The 17,948-nt window shown below is 43.5% G+C and overlaps 1 protein-coding gene across 1 annotated transcript in view; it reads left to right on the forward strand.

Moving 5' to 3' along the window:
- Positions 1-17,948, forward strand: part of ttn.2 (titin, tandem duplicate 2) — a 266,459-nt gene that overhangs the window by 229,466 nt on the left and 19,045 nt on the right. Inside the window, exons 207-233 of the mRNA XM_030724391.1 lie at positions 65-361; positions 458-1,045; positions 1,165-1,467; positions 1,551-1,847; positions 2,022-2,309; positions 2,401-2,700; positions 4,382-4,533; positions 4,625-4,775; positions 4,864-5,163; positions 5,267-7,033; positions 7,181-7,474; positions 7,612-7,899; positions 8,016-8,315; positions 8,465-8,799; positions 9,095-10,826; positions 10,952-11,254; positions 11,621-11,932; positions 12,159-12,449; positions 12,538-12,837; positions 13,458-13,599; positions 13,706-13,869; positions 14,741-15,043; positions 15,328-15,609; positions 15,756-16,349; positions 16,452-16,742; positions 16,884-17,183; positions 17,619-17,921. Coding sequence (XP_030580251.1) covers positions 65-361; positions 458-1,045; positions 1,165-1,467; positions 1,551-1,847; positions 2,022-2,309; positions 2,401-2,700; positions 4,382-4,533; positions 4,625-4,775; positions 4,864-5,163; positions 5,267-7,033; positions 7,181-7,474; positions 7,612-7,899; positions 8,016-8,315; positions 8,465-8,799; positions 9,095-10,826; positions 10,952-11,254; positions 11,621-11,932; positions 12,159-12,449; positions 12,538-12,837; positions 13,458-13,599; positions 13,706-13,869; positions 14,741-15,043; positions 15,328-15,609; positions 15,756-16,349; positions 16,452-16,742; positions 16,884-17,183; positions 17,619-17,921 — 10,977 coding nt within the window. The remainder of the gene's footprint in view (positions 1-64; positions 362-457; positions 1,046-1,164; positions 1,468-1,550; positions 1,848-2,021; positions 2,310-2,400; positions 2,701-4,381; positions 4,534-4,624; positions 4,776-4,863; positions 5,164-5,266; positions 7,034-7,180; positions 7,475-7,611; positions 7,900-8,015; positions 8,316-8,464; positions 8,800-9,094; positions 10,827-10,951; positions 11,255-11,620; positions 11,933-12,158; positions 12,450-12,537; positions 12,838-13,457; positions 13,600-13,705; positions 13,870-14,740; positions 15,044-15,327; positions 15,610-15,755; positions 16,350-16,451; positions 16,743-16,883; positions 17,184-17,618; positions 17,922-17,948) is intronic.

The raw sequence follows: 17,948 nt of genomic DNA on the forward strand, positions 1-17,948 counted from the left end.
TATAAAAGATATAACAAGATTTTTTTTATTATTTTTATTAACACATTATATCTTCTTCCTCCAGAAAAACCAAGTCCACCACCAAAGCTAGGTGTAATTGATGTCACCAAGGAAAGTGTCTCCTTGGCCTGGGCCAAGCCAGAACAAGATGGAGGCAGCAGAATTACGGGCTACCTAGTAGAAGCACTGGAGAAAGGACAAGAGAAGTGGGTTAAATGTGGCATAACAAAATCCATCCACTTCACAGTGTCTGGTCTGAGGGAGAATGCTGAGTACTTCTTCAGAGTCAGAGCTGAGAACCATGCTGGACTGAGTGATGCTAAGGAAATGGCTACTCCTGTAGTGGTCAAAGACCAGCTTGGTAAAGTATCATAATAATCAGAATGTGCAATGCTGTTAGTAAATACTCCAACTGATTTCTCCTGTTGTAATTCTTTTTGGTACTTTTTTGTTCTAGAATCTCCTGAGATCAACATGAAGGACTTCCCCCACAACACAGCATATGTTAGAGCTGGATCTACCCTCAAGTGTGAGATTCCATTGACAGGCCGGCCTTTACCTAAAGTCACTCTGTCCAAGGATAATGTACCGCTCAAGTCAACAATGCGGTTTAACTCTGAAGTCACTCCTGACAGCATCAAGATTACTCTGCGCGAGAGCGTTGCTGGAGACTCAGGCCGCTATGATATCACTGCCTCCAACTCCAGTGGAACCACAAAGTCCTTTGTAAATATTGTGGTTCTTGACTGCCCCAGTGCCCCACTTGGGCCAGTGGAACTGTATGATGTCACAGAAGACAGTGTAAGCTTAAAGTGGCTCCCACCAGCATATGATGGTGGCAGCCCAATTACCAACTACATCATCCAGAAGCGGGAGACAACTACAGCCAACTGGATAGACGTGTCTTCAGCTGTGGCTCGCTGCACCATGAAGATTATGAAGCTAACCACTGGTCTGGAGTACCAGTTCAGAATTAGGGCAGAGAACCGATATGGAATCAGTGAACACATTGACTCACCAACTGTCACCGTCAGCCTTCCTTACAGTAAGCGGTTTTTGATTTACTTCTTCTTTCATGTAAATTTATCATTTTTGCTACTCATTCTTTACACCTTCACATTGTGAACTTCTCAACATTTAAAAACTCTGCCTCTTTTCTTCCAGCTATACCAGATGCTCCATCAACTCCAGACATTACTGCTGTGACCAGGGAAAGCATTACTGTAGCCTGGAAGGAGCCAAAGTCAGATGGAGGCAGCCATGTGTTCGGCTACCATCTCCAGATGAAAGACAGAAATAGCATCCTTTGGCAGAGAGTCAACAAAACCGTGATCCGTGCCACACACTTTAAGGTCACCAACATAAATGCAGGACTTATTTATGAGTTCAAGGTAGCAGCAGAGAACGCTGCTGGAATCAGTGCGTTCAGCAAGGCTTCTGATCCAGTGTTGGCTATTGATGCCTGTGGTGAGTTTCAAGTCAATGAAATACCTAGGAAAAAATCTTGGAATTGAGATTTTCTGTAATATTCTCTCTGTATGATTCTGTAGAGCCACCCATCAACTTGCGCATTACTGACATCACTAAGAGCTCCATTAGCCTGGCCTGGCAGAAGCCTGACTATGATGGTGGATCCCCGATCACTGGTTACATCATCGAGAAGAGAGAGGGTGTTAGCTCCAAATGGTCTAAAGTTAACCTCACCAATGTCACAGACACCCGCTTCATTGTGACTGGCCTCACCCAGGATGAAACCTATGAGTTCAGAGTCATGGCCAAAAATGCAGTTGGTTCAGTGAGCAACCCATCTATGACTGCTGGACCAGCCACATGTGTGGACACTTATGGTAAGCCTGTTTCATGTTGGATGATATTTTTGTATTTTTTTTTCTGCAATTATGCATTGTCTTGTCACTTAAAGGTATTATTTCTCATTAATGTCTGACATGTTCTACCATCTGCAATGTATAGATCTATTAAAAATTGGAACACACCTTCCTGTTTTCTAATTTATTATCCAGGTGCCCCAGAGATTGAAATACCTCAGGAGTACCTTAATGAAGTCAAGCACATGGCTGGCTCTAATGTGGAACTCAAATTTAATATCAGGGCCAAACCTGCTCCCAGTATTGAGTGGTTTAAAGATGGCAGAGAGCTTGAGCCCACGTCTCAGCTATCTTTCAAACACACTTTTGAGTCCACAACTGTGTTCCTGAAGGAAACTACTCGTCTTAACTCAGGAACCTATGAAGTCAAGGTGAAGAACTCCCTTGGATCTTCATGTGGCCTTGTCAGGCTGCTCATTCAAGGTATTTATTTAAAACTTTTTTTTTCATTGCATAAGATGTATTAAACACACAGTATACACCATGACTTAAAATGTTTACCTTCTCTACCCAGACAAGCCAGGGCCCCCTGCAGGAGAGATTCAGTTCAAGAAGGTGACAGCTGACAACATCACCATAATGTGGTCCCCGCCTGCTGATGAAGGTGGTGCCATGGTAACACATTACATTGTTGAAAAGAGGGAGACCAGCAGGGTAATGTGGTCCATTGTCTCAGAGAAATTGGTCGACTGCATTGTGAACGTGCCCAGACTCATAAAGGGTAACGAGTACATCTTTAGAGTCCGTGGGGTCAACAAGTATGGCATCGGAGAGCCACTGGAGTCTGAGCCTGTTATTGCCAAGAATACATATGGTAAGCAAGTAGAATAAACTCACCATCAGTCAACCCCATAATACATTAAGTACACCTCAGCATATTGTTATTCACAAACTTTGCTGCTTCAGTGTTTTTAGATATTTTAGTCAAATGTTTCTATGGCATACTGCAGTAAAATGCCAAGCATTTCATAAGTTTCAAAGGCTTTTATTGACAGTTACATTAAGTTTATATACAGAATCAATAATCAAGTCCTCTGCAAGTCCCCCTGGCATGCTGTCAATCAACTTCTGGGCCTCACTGATAGCAATCCGTTCTTGCATAATCGATGCTTGGAGTTTGTCAGAATTTGTGTTTTGTTTTTTTGTTTTGGGTTTTTTTTTTGTTTTTTTTCTTGTTTTGTTTTGTTTTGTTTTGTTTTGTTTTGTTTTGTTTTGTTTTTGTCAATCCACCTCCTGAAGATTGACAACAAATTCTTGGTGGGATTAAGGTCTGGGGAGTTTCTTGGCCATGGACCCAAAATTTCAATGTTTTGTTCCCTGAGCCACTTTATTGCACTTGCCTTACCGGAAAAGGCATTTTTCTTCAACAAACCATTCCTGGATGGATGGGAGAAGTTGCTCTCAGAGGATGTTTTGGTACCATTCTTTGTTCATGGCTGTGCTCTTAGGCAAAATTGTGAGTAAGCTCCATACATGAATGGTCTTAGGATGCTTTACTGTTAGCATGACACAGGATTGATGGTAGCACTCACCTTTTCGTAGTTTTTCCAGATGGCCCAAACAATTAGAAAGGGGCTTCATCAAAGAAAATAACTTTATCCCAGTTCTCAGCAGTCCAATCCCCATTCTTTATGCAAGATTTCATCTGTCCTTGATATTTTTGCTGGAGCAAAGTGGCTTCTTTGCTGTCCTTCTTGACATCAGGCCACCCACAATAGTCTTTGTCTCACTGCACGTGCAGATGCATTCACACCTGCGTGCTGCCGTTCCTGAGAAAGTTCTACACTGGTGATGCCCCGATCCTGCAGCTGAATTACCTTTGGACACCTTGAAGTCTTCTTGAAAACAATTGAACCTCTCTCCTTGAAGTTCTTAAAGATTGGCTATATGGTTGAGTTAGGTGAAAGCTTACTAGCAACAATTCCAATGCCTGTGAAGCTGTTTCTATGCAAAGCAATGATGACTGCAGGTGTTTACTTTCAATAAAAAAGGAAGAAAAATTATTTCAAGAACCACCCTCCTTTTAAAGCATCCAATCTACTTTTTGAACTCAATCAGCATGAAAGATTGATCTCTAGCCTTGTCCCCATCAACACTCTCACTTGTGTTAATGAGAGCGTCACTGAAGTAATATCAGCAGGTACTTTTGTGTAGGGCTGAAATTAAGTGGAAATCTTTTTTCTTTTTTTTTTTCTTTTTTTTGGGGGGGGGGGGGGGGGGGGGCATTTTCATGGCAAAGAGGGACTTTGCAATTATTTGCAATTCATCTGATCACTTGTACATGTACCATTCTAGAGTATGTGCATTTTGCCATCATAAAAACTGAAGCAGCAAGCTTTATGAAAACTAATAATTGTGTGATTCTCAAAACCTTTGGCCACGACTGTACATATGGTATCAGAATAAGAAAGAAAAAGATGTGGATATATATCAAGCTTCTTTATAAACAATGGTGAACTTATAAGTTCTTCAACTATCATTTTGATTTTGGACAGTACCTCCCAGTGAGCCATCCAAGCCTAAAGTTAGTATGATCACCAAGTCGACGATGACAGTGACCTGGGAAAGACCAGCGTTGGATGGAGGCAGTGATATTGATGGGTACTACCTGGAGAAAAGGGAGAAGAAGAGTCTACAATGGTTCAAGGTTTGTTTCCTAGTCTATACCTAAAAACTTCAAGCACGAGTCTACCAACAAGTGGCAGGTGGTAGCTTTATAAAATCCATTTTTTATCCAGGTGGTGAAGGGCACTATCAGAGACACCAGGCAGAAAGTCACCAACCTGGTGGAGAACAATGAGTACCAGTACAGAGTTTGTGCTGTCAACAAGGCTGGTGCAGGAAACTACTCTGAGCCTTCTGACCTCTATAAGGCCTATGATCCCATAGGTATTTGACTTTACTTTGCAGTAAGCCTCATGTTGTCCACATTTGAGGAATTCCTTTATTGTTGGGATTATCCTTTTGTCTTCTCCAGATCTACCCGGTGAACCCACTAAGCTGCATGTGGTTGACTCCACAAAGACTTCTATCACCCTTGGATGGGAGAAGCCTGTCTATGATGGTGGCAGTGAAATTACACACTACATTTTGGAACAGATGAATACAGAGGACAAAGAATGGGTGATTACCAACCCACAAGTCAAGACGTGTGAGTATGTGGTGGCCCATCTCAAACCTGGCACCTACTACTTCTTCAGAGTATCTGCTGTCAACTGTAAGGGCAAAGGAGAAGACATCAAAATGTACCAGCCTGTGCAAGCCAAAGATATTTTAGGTTTGTATTTATATAGGTCCCTTTATGGCACAAGACATTAGCCTTGAGACTGATCAAGAATAATGTCAAAATAATGATCTTTCCCATCTTTGTATTATAACAGAGGAGGCTGACTTGGATTTGGATGTTGCCATGACAACTCAATACACAGCAAAGGCTGGTCGTGATGTGAAAGTATTTATCCCCCTGAAGGGACGTCCTACACCAAATGTCACCTGGCGTCGTGGTGATCGTAACATGTCTGGTGACAACCGTTACACAATCACCAGCACTGAAAGAGCCACCACACTCCTCATCCCTAAGGTTACCCGTGATGACTGCGGAAAGTATGTGCTGGAGATTGAGAATGGTGTGGGAGAACCCAAGATAGTTACCATTTCTGTTAAGGTTCTTGACAGTCCAGCCGCCTGCCAGAAACTGATGATCAAGAATGTGACAAGAGGAAAGCTAACACTCAGCTGGGAGCCTCCTCTCGTTGATGGTGGCTCCCCTGTGACTAATTACATTGTTGAGAAGAAGGCCTCCACCATGAAGGCTTATCAGGTGATTACTGATGAGTGTTTAAATACAAGTTACAAGGTGTCAGGCCTGGAAGAAGATATAGCTTACTTCTTCCGTGTGTCTGCTCAAAATGAGTTTGGTGTGGGCGACACTTGTGAGACCACTGAGCCTGTCAGAGCAACAGAAACTCCAGGAGGGGTTAAAGACTTGGTAATGGTAGACTCCACAAAGAACTCTGTCACCCTGCAGTGGAGCAGACCTGACCATGATGGTGGCAGCCACATCACTGAATATATCATCGAGAAGAGAGCCCAGGATGAAGTCAACTGGACTTTAGGTGCTAAATGCAAGCGCTGCAGTTGTGAAGTGACAGGACTCAGGGAAAATGCTCTCATGGATTTCAGAGTGTTTGCAAAGAATGAGAAAGGCAACAGTGACTTCTCTCAAATTGGTCCAATCACAGTGATGGACCTCATTATTCCACCTGAAGCCAGCCTCATTGATTATCCCAATGGAGAGCTTGCTGTTCGTATAGGTCAAAACATCCACATTGAGTTACCATTCAAGGGAAAACCAAGACCTGCAATCAGCTGGCTGAAGGATAATTTCCCACTGAAGGAAAGTGAGAAGATTCGCTTTAGGACCACTGACAACAAGACTGCGGTTACAGTCAGAGGGGTTAAGAAAGAGCATGCTGGACAGTACACCTTGGTTCTGGACAACAGAGTTATCAAGAACTATTTTGACATCAATGTGATCACTCTGGGTCCCCCTTCAGTGCCTACTGGCCCCATCCGCTTTGACGAAATAAAAGCTCAGAGTGTTATTATCTCCTGGGATGAGCCGAAGGAAGATGGAGGTGGCGAGATCACCTGCTACAGTGTGGAGAAACGTGAAACCTCCCAGGCCAACTGGAAGATGGTCTGTTCCAGTGTTGTCAGGACTACCTTCAAGATTCCTAACCTGGTGAAAGGAATGCATTACCAGTTCAGAGTCCGTGCCGAGAATAAGTATGGGGTCAGTGAACCACTCATTTCCTCAGAAATTATTGCCCAGCACCAGTACAAACCTCCAGGTCCCCCAGGAAAACCAGTTGCCTACAACATCACCAGTGACGGTGTGACAATCAGATGGGAGGCCCCAGGTTTTGATGGGGGTTCCCCCATTTTGGGTTATCATGTTGAGAAGAAGGACAGGAACAGCCTGTTATGGCAGAAGGTGAATTCCACAATCATCTCCAACAGAGAGTACAGGATAATTGGTCTCATGGAGGGTCTGGAGTACTCCTTCAGAATCTATGCGGAGAACAATGCTGGACTCAGCCCTGTCAGTGAACAGAGCAAACATGCACTCGCTATGTCTCCTGTTGGTAAGTACAGGTCGGCCAGTACATCTGTCTGTATTCAGGAATAGCTTTGTATTTACAGATTTTAGACATTGTGCCTTGTTTCTTTATTGCTTAAAATTCAAATACTATGGAGTAATTCATCAATTACTTTCTTCTTGCATCAATTAGATCCACCTGGAACACCAGTCTGCATTGATGTAACCAGAGACTCAGTCACCCTCCAATGGGACATTCCCAAGAGGGATGGTGGCAGCAAAATTGTGGCCTATAACGTGGAGAGGCGCCAAGGCAGAGGCAAATGGCTACGATGTAACTTCACTGATATCAGTGAGACCCAGTTCACTGTGACTGGTCTCTCCCCTGGAGACAGATTTGAGTTCAGAGTGATTGCCAGGAATGCTGTTGGCACAGTCAGTCCACCATCCAACTCCTCTGGATACATTATGACTAAGGATGAAAGCAGTAAGTATTTTCAGTATAAAAAAATTATTTTAAGTTGTAAAAAACTTTAAAATATTTTATATTCATATGGTTTTTTTTAACAACTTACATCTTTCTTGATGCTGACTCCTGATCTTTTTGTCTCTTTCCATCTCCAGTTGCTCCTGAGATTGAATGGTCTCCAGACCAGGTGCTCACACTCAGGGCTGGAGATAACATTAACCTCAGCTGCAAAATTACCGGCCGTCCAGTGCCACAGGTTGTTTGGTACAAGGATGGCAAAGAGATTGACAAGAGGACTATGATTGACATTGAGATTACCACTGGAATTGGCACCAGTAGTGTGTTTATTCGTGATTCTAACAGGAACCACCGTGGAATTTACACAGTAGAGGCCAAAAATAGCTCTGGTACCAAGAAAGCTGATGTGAACGTTAGAGTGCAAGGTTGGTAAACAGGGACAATTTCTTTCAATATCATTGTATTAGACAAACCAGTTTCTGTTGACACAAATGTTTTTTACCATAACCAAATAACTCCTTAATTATCCGTTTCCTTGCAGATACACCAGGACCCGTTGAGGGTCCTATCCGTTTCACAGGCATCACAGCTGAGAAGTGCACTGTGTGGTGGAACCCACCAGAGAATGATGGCTGTGCTGCCATTACCCACTATGTGGTGGAGAAAAGGGAGACATCCAGGATCTCTTGGGCCTTGGTCACTTCCAAGTGTGAAGCTTGCTCTTACAATGCCACCAACCTCATCAAGGGCAATGAGTACCAGTTCAGAATCTCTGCTGTCAACAAGTTTGGTGTCGGCAAACCACTAGACTCTGATCCTATAATTGCAAAGATGCAATACAGTGAGTCAAGTTGCTCAACTGTTGTCTGTTTGACTTGTTGAGCCACCCTTAAAAACTGATCTGAGTTTTCTATTGCACTCAAAAAAACGTTTTCCATTCAAAATATTATTTTTATTAAAAAAAATTATATTTCCTGCTCTTCCCCTCAGCCGTTCCTGATGCCCCTGGTACGCCAGATGCCACCCATGTTACTGGAGACAGCATAACCCTGTGTTGGACCAGGCCACGGTCAGATGGAGGCAATGAAATCAAACACTACATCCTGGAGAGGAGAGAGAAGAAGAGCCTGCACTGGGTGAAGGTCTCCTCCAAGAGGCCCATCACAGAGCTAAGGCACCGTGTCACCAACCTTACTGTGGGCAATGAATATGAATTCCGTGTTATGGCTGAAAATGGTGCTGGTATTGGACCAGCCAGCAGCACCTCCAGGCTCTTCAAATGCAGAGAGCCAACCAGTGCTCCCAGTGCTCCCACTGTAATCAAGGTAGATCTTGCATTAACACTCATATAATTAGCTTTCAAGTTTCCTTTTTTCTAAACTGGTCTTCACAATTGACAGGCCATTCATATAAGTTTTATCCTTTTTGTTTTTACTATTTAATTTAACAGAATAGCAAAAAATAGCAAACATATACAATTGTAAGAGACAACTAGAATGCAAAACAGGTGCAGCTTTGTACTAAAGAAGAAACCTCCGTTACTCAACCTCAGAGTATAGAAAAAAAAACAGCCATAAAAAATTGTAACTATGCTCTTTTTTTGTTGTTGTTGTTGATTAGGTCATTGACTCTACAAAGTCTTCTGTCACCCTGGAATGGACCAAGCCAGTCTTTGATGGTGGCATGGAAATCATTGGTTACAATATTGACATGTGTAAAGCCAGTCTGGAAGAGTGGCACAGAGTCAACAGACAGATTTGTATTCACACCAGGTACACTGTCACAGGCCTAGTACCTGGAGAGCTCTATAAGTTCAGAGTCAGTGCTGTAAATGGATCAGGAGAGGGCGAAGCTTCAGTGATGCCCAACCCTGTTCAATCTTTGGACAGACTTACATCTCCTGAAATTGACCTTGGGCCTGATTTCAAGCAAACTCACATTGTAAAGAATGGAGGCACTGTGACCCTACATATTGATTTCAAAGGAAAGCCAGCTCCTCTGGCCACCTGGTCTAAGTTAGACGGTGAGCTTCCTGTAATGGCTGATGTCAACACCACAGATTCATTTTCTACTCTGACCATTGAGAACTGCACCAGATATGAGGCAGGCAAGTACACTCTGTCTCTAGAGAACAACAGTGGGCGGAAGTCCATCACCTTCACTGTTAAAGTGCTGGACACTCCTGGACCTCCAGGAGCCATTACCTTCAAAGATATTACCCGCGGAGCTTTGACAGTGATGTGGGATGCTCCTGCCAATGATGGTGGATCCCGAATCCACCACTACATTGTGGAGAAGCGGGAAGCAAGCCGCCTCACCTGGCAGGAGGTCAGCACCAAGTGCTCACGGCAGTTGATCAGAGTAACTGGTTTGGAAATTGGTGTGCAATATTTGTTCAGAGTGATTGCTGTTAACCAGTACGGCCAGGGAGAACCACATGAGATGACGGAGCCTATCATTGCCACAGAAGAACCGGCACCACCCAAGAGACTGGATGTTGTTGACACCACCAATTCCACAGCCTCACTGGTATGGCTGAAACCTGAGCATGATGGAGGTAGCCGCATTAGAGGCTATATTGTTGAATTCAGAGCTAAGGGCACTGACTCCTGGGTTGTTAGTGGTGAGACTAAGTCCCAAAAGATGTTGGTTGAGGGTCTGATTGAGAACACAGAGTATGACTTCAGAGTCAAAGCCAAGAATGATGCTGGAATCAGTGAGCCTCAGGGTACCTTCAGCTCTGTGGTCATCAAGGAGCCTTGCATTGAACCAACTGCTGATCTTAGCAGCATCACCAACCAGCTCATCACCTGCAAGATTTCCAACACCTTCACAATTGACATCCCTATCAGTGGCAGACCTGCACCTAAGGTTACCTGGAAACTGGAAGAGATGAAGCTGAAGGAGACAGACAGAGTCTCTATAAAGACCTCAAAGGAAAGAACTACTTTGGTGGTGAAAGACAGCAAGAGAAGTGACAGTGGCAAATACTACCTGACTCTCGAGAATGCTGCTGGTGTGAAGACATTCACAGTTACTGTGGCCATAGTCGGCAGACCAAGTCCACCCACAGGACCAGTGGAAATATCTGGAATCTCTTCAGAGTCCTGCACCCTAACTTGGTCTGAGCCAGCTGATGATGGTGGCAGTGACATCAGCAACTACATTGTAGAAAAACGAGAGTCTGGTTCTGCTTCTTGGCAAGTGGTGAACTCCAGTGTGAAGAGAACCACCATCAAAGTGACTCATCTCACAAAATACATGGAGTACACATTTAGAGTGTGTGCTGAGAACAAATTTGGAGTCAGCAAGTCCATTGAGTCTGCACCTGTTGTGATTGAGCATCCATTTGGTAGGTTCTGTGCAACAGTTTAAATAAATAAAGTCCTGATTTATGTGTACCTTCATTTAATGTATTTATAAATGCATAAGGGTGTGCTTCAAACAATCCATACACTCACTTCCACTTTTTTACAGTTCCTCCAAGTCCTCCAACTCGTCCAGATGTGGTATCTGTGTCTGCCAATACCATTAGCATCAAATGGGACGTTCCATATGCTGATGGTGGCAGCAAGGTGACAGGCTACTGGATTGAGAAGAAGGAGAGGAACACGATCCTGTGGGTGAGGGAGAACAAGCTGCCCTGCCTGGAGTGTCATTACAAGGTCTCTAACCTGATTGAGGGACTGGAGTACCAATTCAGAGTGTATGCCATGAACCTTGCTGGGCTCAGCAAGGCCAGCGAGGCCTCCAGGCCTGTGGTGGCACTCAATCCTGTTGGTAAAGGAACCATTCACATCCTAACTACAAATATATATTCTGTATATTTGTATATTTGTTCAGCCAAGGTCCTAACAACTTATTACAAAATGTACTGTTATTACTGTTGACTTCATCTAGCTATAATACATAATGGAACCTTTAGTCTTTAGTGCTTGAGCTGAAGGCAACTGGACTTTTTTGCAATTCTTTAGCTACAGAAGCCTTTTGGATGAGCGAGGCAACATCTTCAAGAACCTAAAAAAGAAGTCCTTTTTCCTTTAACTCAGGCACTTGGATTACTGAGAACCTGCACATATTTTAAGAACAAATGAAGTTGTGTACATAAAATTATATTTAAGTTTTATGACAACACCTACTCTCCAGACCCTCCTGGCAAACCTGAGGTGACGGACATCAGCCGCTCCTCTGTGTCATTGTGCTGGACCGTGCCCTTTAATGATGGAGGCAGTAAGATCATCGGTTATGTGGTGGAGAGGAAAGTCTATAGCACAGATGAGTGGGATGACAACCGCTGGCTTAAGTGCAACTACACCACAATAACAGAGAACTACTTCACCATCACAAACCTAGGAGAGGGAGAGACCTATGAGTACCGTGTCATCGCCAAGAATGCTGCTGGTGTGCAAAGTGTCCCGTCAGAGTCCACCGGACCAGTCACATGCAAGGATGAATATTGTAAGTTCAAGAGTATTTCACCTTGATACTGTTAGTCTATGGCTAAACATTTCCTATTATTTTACAGATAATAAACAACTGACAGATAAATGCACCACAGTGTAGAAGACGCTGCCCTGCCTGGAGTGCAGCAATTAAAATTACTAAAACAAAGATAGCTTTTTATACTGGTATATGTTGTTGTTTTAGTTTTAATGTAAAATTAATCATTGCTTCCTTGTTACAGCTCCTCCCAAAGCTGAACTCGACAGCAAACTTATAGGTGAAACTGTCACCATTACCGCTGGCTCTGACCTTGTCCTGGACGGCGCTGTGGGTGGTAAACCAGAGCCTACAGTGTACTGGTCAAAGGGTGACAAGATTTTGGAGCTTGGAGAAAAATATTCACTGACCTACACTGCCACCAGAGCCATGGCTGTCATCAAGAACTGTGACAGATACGACACAGGCAGATACATTCTGACTGTCAAGAATGCCAGTGGAATTAAGACTGCAGCTGTCAGTGTTAAAGTTCTGGGTGAGCAGCCAAAAAGATATTAATTATTTCATTAAGCTGTCTCAGTAGTTTGAACTTTCTGACTGACATGTTGGCTTCTGTCTTTTAGACACTCCTGGAGCTCCAGCTGATAAGATTGTGATCAGCAGAGTCACAGAGGAGAAATGTACGGTGTCCTGGAAGATACCTCTGGAGGATGGTGGAGACTCTGTCACTCATTACATTGTGGAGCGTCGTGAGACCAGCCGCCTCAACTGGGTCATCATGGAAACTGAGTGCAAGACACTGTCCTGTGTCAGCACTAGGCTGATCAAAAACAATGAATACATCTTCAGGGTTAGAGGAGTCAATAAGTATGGGCCTGGAGTTCCTTTGGAGTCTGATCCCATCATTGCCAGAAATGCTTACAGTAAGCTGCTGCATTTTTGAGTCTTAGCTAAAATCACAATTTTGGATTTAGATGTTAGATCTAAATCCGAAAAAGTTAAAGGAACACTGTGAAACACATCAGATTTCATCGGGGAAAAAAATACTGGATATCTATATGGATATGGACCAGGTAATGATTTAGGAATGAATGGATACCACATCATTTGATGGAAATGAAAATTATCAACCTATATTTTGTCAAGATTTAATTTCAGCAACTCAAAATTGTACTCAGTAATTTGCATAACCCCCGCATCCTAAATATCTGTTGCTCCTAATGAGACAACAGATGGGTCCTCCTCCCAGATCTGGAACAGGCCATCACTGAGCTCCTGGACAGTCTGAGGTGCAACCTGGCCTTGTCGGATGGACTGAAACATAAAGTCCCAGAGGTGTTCTCTTGAATTTAGGTCAGGCAAGCGTGGCATCAATTCCTTCATCCTCCAGGAACTGCCTTGATGCCTGACTTGATGCTATACTCTTGTTAATAAGTGTTCCTTTAATTTTTTTGAACAGTGTATTTTGTCTTGTGAAAGGGAAAATGCAATGTAGATTTATTTGCATTATTTTTTTTGACCAGTTAATTCCTTTCTTCCCCAGCAATCCCCTCCCAGCCAGGCACACCAGAGGCCACTGCAGTGGGTAAGGAGCATGTCATCATTGAATGGCTGAAGCCTGAGAGTGATGGAGGAAGCGAGATCAAAAACTACATAGTTGAGAAACGAGAGAAAAGCAGTACCAGGTCAGAACAATTTTCAAATTCAATGAAGATGTTCAGATATACACTTTCTGAAATAAAGATGCTTATCATCTTTCTCTTTGTGGTATTCTTTTGTTCTTTGGACCAGGTGGACCCGGGTAAATAAGACTTATACCATCTATGACATCCGTCTGAAGATCACGGGTCTACTAGAGGGAAGCGAGTACCAGTTCAGGGTGACAGCAGTCAACTCTGCTGGATACAGCCAGCCAAGTGACGCCTCACCATACATCCTGTGTAAAGACCCCACATGTAAGAGACTTTTATTTGTTTTTTAAAACCTCAGGTTGAGATCTCCAAAGCTTCAGCAGACACGAAAGGCATTATCCATTTGATAACAAAAGAAAGGCGAAGAAATATTTTTGGTTTCAAATCAGTTTTATTTATATAGTACCAATTCGCAACAAGTCATCTCAAGACCATACAGTATTAGAGAGATCACCCCAACAATCACACAACCCCCTATGAGCAAGCATTTGGCAACAGTGGGAAGGAAAAACTCTCTTTCAAAGACAAAACTTCAGAGACAACCAGGATCAGGGAGGGGCAGCCATATGCCATGAATGGTTGGGGGCCAGCCTAACCTTAATTAGGCTAATTAAGCCTAATCTTAAAAGTAGAGAGAGTGTCTAAATGGTAAATGGACTTTTTATATAGCGCTTTTCTACTCTACTTTAAGCACTCAAAGCGCTTATACAGCATGCCTCATTCACTCATTCACACCTATTCATACACGCACTTCCTTCTACAACACAGTGCTTTCTATTTACCATTCACACACATTCATATTCCGATAGGGTGCATCAGAGAGCAACTTGGGGTTTAGTATTTTGCCCGATGATACTTTGTAATGCAGACTTGAGCAGCCAGGAATCAAATCGCCAACCTTCTGATTAGTAGGTGACCTGCTCTACATCCTGAACCACCCCATGTAGGTTGCAGTATGAAATAAGCTGCTATGCAAAAGTTTATAATCAATCAAGCTACACAGCTTAAGCTACAGGCATTGCAACAGAAACAGGAAGTGGTACGATACTGCAGTGGGAGCCAATGTCAAGTAAGAGTGTCACTGCCAACACCATTTGACATCATATATTTGCTGACATCAAATTTTCATCTCCAGATACCCCAGCTCCTCCATCAGTGCCTCGTATTACCGACACAACAAAGCACAGCATCACAATGACTTGGACCAGGCCCATGTATGATGGTGGATCAGACGTCACCGGCTACATGGTGGAGATTCTAGAGGAGGGTACTGAGCAGTGGTACCGTGCCACTGCCAAAGCTCTCAAGACTAATGCTTATGTGGCTGCTGGTCTGGCAGCCAATAAGAAGTACAGATTCAGAGTTGCTGCCATTAACAGCAATGGCACTGGGGAGTTCAGTGAACCAAGTGCTGAGGTGGAACCACTGGAGAAAATTGGTAAATTTCTTTTCAAAATAAATAAATACCTTAAGACAATATTCTTTATCCTTCAGGTTACTCATTAAAAGTATTATAACTTTTATTGTATTCCTTTATTGTATCCCATTTCTTTGAAATTTATAGTTTTTTGATAATTTGATGATTTTGGGAATGGTGGGAAGTAAATGCCTCTTGAGCATATTTTTTTAACAGTGTGTTTTCCAAACATATCTCTCACTTCTAACTGACAAATCTTTAAAATTATATATTTGAGCTTGTTGAACTGTGCTCTGTCCACTCAGAAATGCCTGACCTGGAGCTGGCTGACGACCTAAAGAAAACAGTGTGTCTCCGTGCTGGAGGCACCCTGCGCCTGTTTGTGTCTGTTACTGGTCGACCGACACCAGTCGTGGCCTGGAGGAAGACAGGGGTAGAACTGCAGAGCCGTGGTTATATTGAGACTACTGATAGGTACACCTCACTGATAGTGGAGAAGGTTGATCGCTACGACTCTGGAAAATACGTTGTAGAGGCAGAGAACCCGTCTGGAAAAAAGACTACCACCATCCTTGTTAAAGTCTATGGTATGTCACCCAACGTTTCCACAGTTATTATATGATTTTGGAAAAAATATGCAATAATGTGCAGTTAAATTAAATACAGTAAAATATACAGCTAGTAAAAGTAAAATAGTTTAAAACCAAAATCTTTACTTGTCTCTCTTTGGCAGACACTCCTGGCCCTCCAGGTTCAGTTAAGGTGAAGGACTACACCAAGGAATCTGTTGTGATCACCTGGGATGTCCCCAGCATTGATGGTGGCGCTCATGTCAGCAACTACATCATAGAGAAGCGTGAGGCCAACATGAAGTCATATAAGACTGTAACCACTGAGTGCAGGAAAACCCTTTACAGGATCACAGGTTTGGAGGAGGGTGTGCACTACTTTTTCAGAGTCCTGCCAGAGAATATTTATGGTGTTGGTGAGCCCTGTGAGACAGCGGAGGCTGTACTGGTGTGTGAAGTGCCCTCAGTGCCTGTGACGCTTCAGATTGTTGATGTTACCAAATCTTCTGTCACTTTGCACTGGGAGAAGCCTTTGCATGACGGTGGCAGCAATTTGACAGGCTACATTATAGAAGCCTGCAAGGTGGGCTCTGACAGATGGAGTGCTGTGGCGACAGTTAAGGCCTCAGTGTCCCAGCACACTATCCAGTCTCTGACGGAGAATGACCAATACCTGTTCAGAATCCGAGCCACCAACAGCAGGGGGGCCAGTGAACCCATGGACATCATCACTCCAGTGATCATCCAAGAGATCAAGGGTAAGACATCAACGCGCAAATCATCACACATATCATTTATGCTTTTTCTAAACTCTGAGAAGCTCCACAGAAGTCATATCAAATATTTTGTGTGTATTACAGTGATGCCCAAGATTGACATGACGAGTATCCCTCAGAAGATAGTTCAGGTGCACCGTGGCAAAGCCATCGACCTCAACATCCCAATAAAGGGCAAACCACAGCCGGTCTGCTCATGGTACTTTGGCGGTGTGAAGCTGAAGGACACCCTGGACCGCATCAAGATTGACAGCAACGGGAAATACACCCACCTGGTCATCCGTGATACCACCATCAATGACACAGGAGACTACACACTAGAGGTGAAGAATGCCATTGGCATGGCAACCGAGGTTATCAAGGTTATTGTCCTGGGTAAGCAAACAGTCTTTAATAAAGTGAGTGCTTTACATTGTTAATTTTTATGTAGTAAGGTGTACTTTAACTGTCAGAGAAAAGTAAGGTGACAGACAAAGACTATCAGATCTGAATAGCTGGTGTGATGTTTCTATCCAGACAAACCGGCTATCCCTGTTGGTCCAATGAAGATAGAGGAAGTTGACGGCATTTCGGTGACAGTTAGCTGGCAACCCCCAGAGAAAGATGGTGGTGCCAATGTCAGTGGATATGTCGTTGAGCAGCGTGATGCCCACCGGCCTGGTTGGACCACCATCTCAGAGTCAGTGACAAGACCCTGCTTCAAATTCACTAGGCTCTCTGAAGGAACTGAGTACGTGTTCCGTGTTGCAGCCATGAATCGCTTTGGTGTTGGTGGCTTCCTGCAGTCTGATGTGGTGGAGTGCAAGAGCACCAAGAGTAAGTTTTCTTTCCATAAAAAGCTTTCCTGTCCTTTACGTGTACTTTCAGTAAGAACTGTGCTACCTTTGGGAACTTCCACTGTTGTTTTAAAAGCCGCCTTCTTCTTTTTCTCTTCAAGCCCACTAGTCCAACTTGTTTCTGTGGCATTTTTTTCTTTGGCACATATCTTTTGTGGGTGGGTTCTGAAATTTCCTCAAAAAATAAGAATGGCCAAATAAAGCAAAATAAAATAGCAAAATAAAAATGTTTTCATGCTGTTATTGTTGGTCACTGGGCACCATTACACTATTGGTAGACAGTTTCTGATTTGATATTTAAGCTCCAAAAACAATCATGTATCTTATTACATTGTGGATAGTTTATTCCTGCTCAACTATTTGGTACTTTTGTCTTGTCTTATTGTTTTTGTTTTTTTTGTTTCTTTCTGTGTAGCTATCCCTGGACCTCCAAGCAGGCCAGAGGTGCTTGATGTCACCCATGAGGGCATGACCCTGACCTGGAAACCACCTGTGGACAATGGTGGATCCACCATTGCTGGCTATATCATAGAACGTAAAGAGGCCCGTTCTGACAGGTGGCTGAGGATCAACAAAAACCCTGTTACTATGACCAGGTACCGTTCCTCTGGACTGATTGAGGGCCTGGAGTACGAACACCGTATCACAGCCCTAAACTCTAGAGGAGCTGGGAAACCCAGCGAGAGTTCTGTCATAACCGTGGCTATGGATCCCATCGGTATGTCCCGCAAAAGATCAGTGTAAC

This window comes from Archocentrus centrarchus, unplaced genomic scaffold, assembly GCF_007364275.1.
Source record: "Archocentrus centrarchus isolate MPI-CPG fArcCen1 unplaced genomic scaffold, fArcCen1 scaffold_36_ctg1, whole genome shotgun sequence".
NCBI classification, from domain to species: domain Eukaryota; kingdom Metazoa; phylum Chordata; class Actinopteri; order Cichliformes; family Cichlidae; genus Archocentrus; species Archocentrus centrarchus.